Below are 6000 nucleotides of genomic sequence, written 5' to 3'. Positions count from 1 at the left end.
TAAGGTCAAAATACAGGTGGTACTAAAACTATGCCTAAGATTACCTTCAGCCTAGGTGAATAAGGTATATGTGAAATATAAGAGCCAACACTGTGGCATGGGGGTGGTAAGACTCTGCCTGTAGTGCTGATAACCCATATGAGTGCTGGTTCATGTCCTGGCTGCCTCTCTTCTGATCTAGCTCTCTGCTAATGGTCTCGGCAAACAGTGGAAGGTGGCCCAAGTGCTTGGACCTCTGCACCCACATGGGAGACCTGGTAGAAGCTCCTGATTTTGCATCAGCCCAGCTCTGGCTGTTGCAGCCATTTGGAGAGTGAACCAGCAGATGGAAGACCTTTCTCTCTGTCTCTCCCTCTCTCTGTAACTCTGCCTCTAAAATAAATAATTAAAAATTTAAAAAAATGAATCTAGTGTTTAGACATGGGTCTCATCCCCAAGATATCTCATTATGTATAGGCAAATCAATATTCCAGATTCCAAAGAATCTGAAATCTGGAACACTTCTGACCTCAACCATTTTGAATGCGGAAGTAGTCCATCTGTAACTGTTCTCAGTGATGGACCAGATTAGGTTGCTGTCAGGAATTGCAGTACAAAGTCATAATCTGCTAGTTTTTTCATTGATAATATACTTTGAAACATCTATTAATAGGGGATAGCATTTGCAAATTAAAGTTTTAATCAATTCCCCCCACCCCCCTTTTTTTTTGGTCAGGCAGAGTGGACAGTGAGAGAGACAGAGAGAAAGGTCTTCCTTTGCCGTTGGTTCACCCTCCAATGGCCGTCGTGGCCGGCGCACTGTGACTGGCGCACCGCGCTGCTCCAAAGCCAGGAGCCAGGTGCTTCTCCTGGTCTCCCGTGCGGGTGCAGGGCCCAAGGACTTGGGCCATCCTCTACTGTACTTCCGGGCCACAGCAGAGAGCTGGCCTGGAAGAGGGAAAACTGGGACAGAATCCGGCGCCCTGACCAGGACTAGAACCCGGTGTGCCGTGCCACAGGCGGAGGATTAGCCTATTGAGCCGCGGCACCGGCCATCTTCCCTCCATTTTAAAAAATTTTTATTTTGGAAGAGTTACAGAGGGAAAAGGGGAGACAGAGAAATCTTTAATCTGCCTATTCACTCCCCAGATGGCCACAACAGCTAGGGCAGGGGCAGGCTAAAGTCTAAGCCCAGAGCTTCTTCTGGGACTCCTCCATGGGCGCAAGGGCCCATGCACTTGGACCATCTTCTGCTTTACTCAGGCCATTAGCAGGGAGCTGAATCTGAAGTGGAGCAGCCAGGACACGAACCAGTGCCCATATGGGGTGACCACATCCCAGGCAGCTTGCTTTACCTGCTACGTCACAACACCAGCCCCTAAATCAATTCTTAATAATCTGTACAGGGCATCTAGAGGTAGGAATGATGGGATCTGGGCCAGGTAAAAAGACCATGGCCTTAGGGACAAAACCCGCCCTTGAATCTCAGTGCCGCCTTTCCTCTCCTGCGAGCCCTGGATGAGCTGTTGAACTGCGCTCTCTGGAACTTTCTGGGTACAAAATGGGGCTAAGATGCCTGATATTCCTCCTGAGGTTGTTGGATGGAAGTCTAGAACTGGAAAATATATGCTGTGAATATTGTTGTGGATTAGTTATGCAAACGATGATCTTTGTTTTTTTTTTCCCCCCATCGCTTTCCAGTCAACAAGCACAAGCCATGGATTGAGACCTCCTATCACGGGGTCATAACGGAGAACAATGACACAGTCATTTTGGACCCACCCCTGGTAGCCCTGGATAAAGACGCGCCAGTTCCTTTTGCAGGTAAGATGCTGGCTTGGGAAGGCTGGGCTTGCGTCGCTTTGAAGAAGTATTGAGAAAACGCTGTCACCTCTTGCGTCTCCTGGCTGAGTTGTAGAGTTAAAGTTGCGTTCTTTGCTTATTTCTGGTGGATTTTGAATTTCCTTGTATGTTGTCTCCAATGCAAGACCTCGTTTCTTCTTTCCAGAGGAGTCATAAATTCCTAGAGTAACCGGTGGCATTGGAGAAGTTAGGCTGATAAAGTCATTAGGGGGACTTTTCTCCCCGAGAGAGATGACTCCTGCCTCCCTTCTCACATTTCATGGATAGATAGAGACTCTACCTATCTAGGTTGGTAGATTGGCAAGAGAAAGGGGAAAGAACAAGGGATCAGAAATACTTGCTGAGTGGTCCTACCTCGGAGCCTCAAAGTGACTGTGGCTTTTGAAGGTGGAATTGCAACACTGAGCCATTTTGCCTTCTGTGTCTTGTGCTAGAGAGCCTTCTCACTGTCATCAAGACCGCCACTACTTCCTGCTCTGACCTCTTGCCAGGAGCAGCCCAGGAGGAGTGTGAAAAGTGGATGGCTACGTCGCAGGTTTCCCTGGCTTTTGGCCAAGAGAAGAGGATGGGTGACGGCAGGGGGAGGAGTGATGGACAAAGAATTTCTGAAGATGCATGCATCATGAGTAATATTGTTAACATTTTATAACTGTCAGGAGAAAGACAGGAAATTTAATGAAGGTTTTCGAGATTTCTAGAAGATTGCTTTATGATAGATGGGTGCCAGGCAGAGGTTTTCACCATGATGAAGTCTATTTTTCCTGACAGTTTGTCTGCTACATTATGAGCTACTTGGGCAGGAAAAAAATTGGCTGTTTTGCACTTTTAAAAGATAAGTTCTGTGTAGGCTTTTTTTCCCATTATGAAATAAAATAAAGACTGACAGGTTGGTTCAATGAGGGAAATTCAATGCTACAAGACCCATGAGCATTCTTGCAGAACGTGGAGGTGGGAGGTACCCTTGATCTCAGCAGACAGATTCATCCTGATTGTATGTGAAATGGTATCCACCAAGGGAGCCTCCCTGTGGCTTCTGAGATGTTTAGAGTTGGGGTGTTTCCATACATCATCTGACATCACCAGAAGTCCCAGTGACTCTGTGGAAATGTGATGCCCGTGGTGTCTTTTCCATACAAGATGCCTTACCATCCCCAAACCTTGTTTGCTGGCCTAGGATTCTGCCAGCTCAGTCCCTCCTTGGGAATATGATAATTAATATGATATTGAGGCGAATCAGTAATTCTAAGCAAGCCTTGGGAATGTCATTTTAAAACAAATATTAGCAAAACTGTTTAGACCTTAGAAAGGTCCGGCTTGGTATATACTATGTTTAAAAATAGACAACCTTTAGAAACTGAGATATTTGGCATAAAAATCCAGGATCTGGTTTATCTTGATGAATGAGATCTGATTTATGGGGCTGAGCTACGGCTTTGCTCTTGGGACTGACTGTGCGCCCCTGGCTCCTCTCACTGCCAGTGTGAAGAGCTGCTGCTATTCATCTTTCCATCTCCATGCATAACTCCTGTTTCAAACCTAACGGAGGAAACCAATGGCAAATGGGGTGTGAACACACGTGGTTAAGTCACGCAGATGCGATCAGACTAACAGTTGAAAAGTTGAGGCTGTGGTACCCGGTGTGTGCCTTGGATGCAGTTCTGTTCTCATCCAGGGTGGACCAGAGATGCTGAAGTTGTGGAACAAGCTGTTCTGCAGGAAAGTCATGAGCTCACTATGTACAAATCAGGACAGAAAAACACCTTTCGAGCAGATCTGAAAGTTGAAAGCTTGGATTCACAAAAGATTGTTTACTTTTCTTGGTTGAAGGGCTGAAGCCCAATTAAAAGTTTCCTCTGAGGAGTCACCAAAAAAAGTTCCTTAAATCATAAACCCATCAGATGCCTTTAAACTCGAATTTGTGTTGTGTCCATTGGCTGTGCGCACAGGTGTTCAGGAATATCTTGAAAGTAAGGTTTACTTCTGAACCAAGCCCTGAATGGTTTTTTCTAACTGAAGACAATTTCTGTATTCCTATTGTTTGCAGCTGCCTTAAACAAAATCTAGTTTAATGCATCAAAATATAATCTTGCAAGCTCTGAAGAGTAAAAACTGAAGAGTGGTCAAAGCTATTTTTCTCGGTGTTATTTATGACTTGCTCTAAGACAGGACACAGGCAGTGGCCATCCATCCATGCTACAGGCATCTGTTTTAAAGCATTTATCTTAAAAAGAAAATACTGAAGATTTATTTTAGATCCCTATCATTCTCATAAAATTGAAAAATTTGTATCTGCCAGCTCCATCACTCCAAGTCGACTGAGGCTTTTACCCCTCCCCCCCATCAATGGCTCCTGAGTCATGGGTTAGTTTCCTCACCCTTTTCCCAGGGGTCTTTATTTCCAATCTAACCACTGAGGTGTGCTGTACGCTTTGTGGAAGATAGTTCTCTGCATATCACTTTTGCTCTGTCTCACTTCTCTATTTTTTGAAAAATATTTTTTAGGAAAAACTGTCTCTCTACAGAATCTGCTAAAGTATCCCTTGGAATTATATATTATCCCATGAGATTTTCATTTAAATAATGATCATGATTGCATCTGTATATATATGCACAATCTAGGGATAGAAAATAACTTGTATACCTCCTGATTATGACAGTAATAAACATTGTGCATAAATAGCAAAGGACAAAACATGAATTATATGTTTCCCTACCCCCCAGAAAGGGCCTCTTCTACCATTTACTGTTTCCTTTTAGTTATTTTCCTACTCTTTTTTTCAAGATTTATGATCACACCCCTTATTGATATTAATGTTATTAAATTAAATTATATAGTATGATGAGATGAATATATAAATGAACTATTACATTAATTAACATATTAAGATTGATATTTAATTTATTACTCCCACTCATCTCATGAAAAGTTACCATTTGTTTAAATATTCTACAAGGGATTCAATGACTGCCTATTTATGAATATTTTATAGTTGACCATTCTTTTATTGACGAACAATTTGCTTTCCATTTTTTGTTAGACTACATCTCCGCATTTCAGGTTCTGTTTTTCTGATGGACTTCCAGAATTGGAATTAACGGGTCAGGAAGTTGAACGTTCCTGAAACGTGTGACATTGCTTTCCTGGAAAGTTGCGGGAGTTACAGTCCCGCCCTCACCACGGGAGCCTGTCATTGCCTGGCCCTCTCTGGCTTATTTTGCTGGTGTGATTTAGTGACAGTGCGGTGGGATCGCTGGTGACGGCTGCCTGCCTGTCGTCATCTGCAGTCGCCCAAGCTTTCTCGGGTTCTTGCTTTGATCCAGGGTAAGCGATGTCTGTGATGCAAGTTGCAATGGCTCCAGAGGTAGTGAAATTTTAGTAAATGTGAGTTTTGTTCTCCAGACCTTCCTCCCTGCCCATTTCCCACAGGAGGTAAGGGACTCCCACAGATGGTAGGCATCTTCCCTGTATCCCAGAGCAGGCTGGCACAGGCTGGGACAGAACCCAGGGCTTCTCACTGCTTGCTCTGAGCTCTCGTTCCCTATGATGTGCCCACTGATCCCTGCCTCACCTGCCAGGGAAATCTGCTGACTCGGTGAATGGAACCTCCTCAGCCTTCAGTCAAGTCCATTAGACTTGACTCCGTCCTTAGTCCGGTCTCTGAGCTCTGTAGACTTGACCTTCTTAAAAGAATCAGACATGGAAAAAAAAATCCTTGAGTGATAATGAAAATCCTGTCTCCTGCATGGCAAAAAATGATAATGAAAGCAAGCTGGGCACACCGTGAACTTATTAATTTCTACATGTGCCCCACTGAGGCCTGTTAGGAAACTGGAGACTTTCACATTTGAAGGGAATTAGACTGCCTTTCGGAGATAATAGAATTGCTCATTTGTCTCCATTGGGCCAGTCTGGACTTGTCTTTTAAAAGGACAAGGCTGCAGAGAATTATCAGGCATAATTGGCTGGCTTCTCAGGCTGGGTGGCTCTCTGAAGACTGCCCAGAAAATTGCCAGGGACATGATTTGGCCTGGGTTGACGGGCTGCTCGCGGTGCTGTTGCAGCAGAAGATGTTCTTTCCTGCAGGGTTAGCACCATTTGTTCCCCTGTCCTGCTCAGTGTCTGCCCATCCACCTGCCTCCTTGTCTTTGCACCTGCCC

At 44.6% G+C, this 6000-nt stretch overlaps 1 protein-coding gene across 1 annotated transcript in view; it reads left to right on the top strand.

Annotated features, from left to right (window-relative positions):
• Window positions 1-1405: 1405 nt before the first annotated feature.
• The window catches only part of CLSTN2 (calsyntenin 2), a 352520-nt gene continuing 347925 nt past the window's right edge, over window positions 1406-6000 (top strand). Inside the window, exons 1-2 of the mRNA XM_062182012.1 lie at window positions 1406-1421; window positions 1681-1803. Coding sequence (XP_062037996.1) covers window positions 1406-1421; window positions 1681-1803 — 139 coding nt within the window. The remainder of the gene's footprint in view (window positions 1422-1680; window positions 1804-6000) is intronic.

Source organism: Lepus europaeus, chromosome 2, assembly GCF_033115175.1.
Source record: "Lepus europaeus isolate LE1 chromosome 2, mLepTim1.pri, whole genome shotgun sequence".
Taxonomy (NCBI): domain Eukaryota; kingdom Metazoa; phylum Chordata; class Mammalia; order Lagomorpha; family Leporidae; genus Lepus; species Lepus europaeus.
Note: the sequence above shows the minus strand (reverse complement) of the source record. Positions and strands in the feature narration are given on the sequence as shown.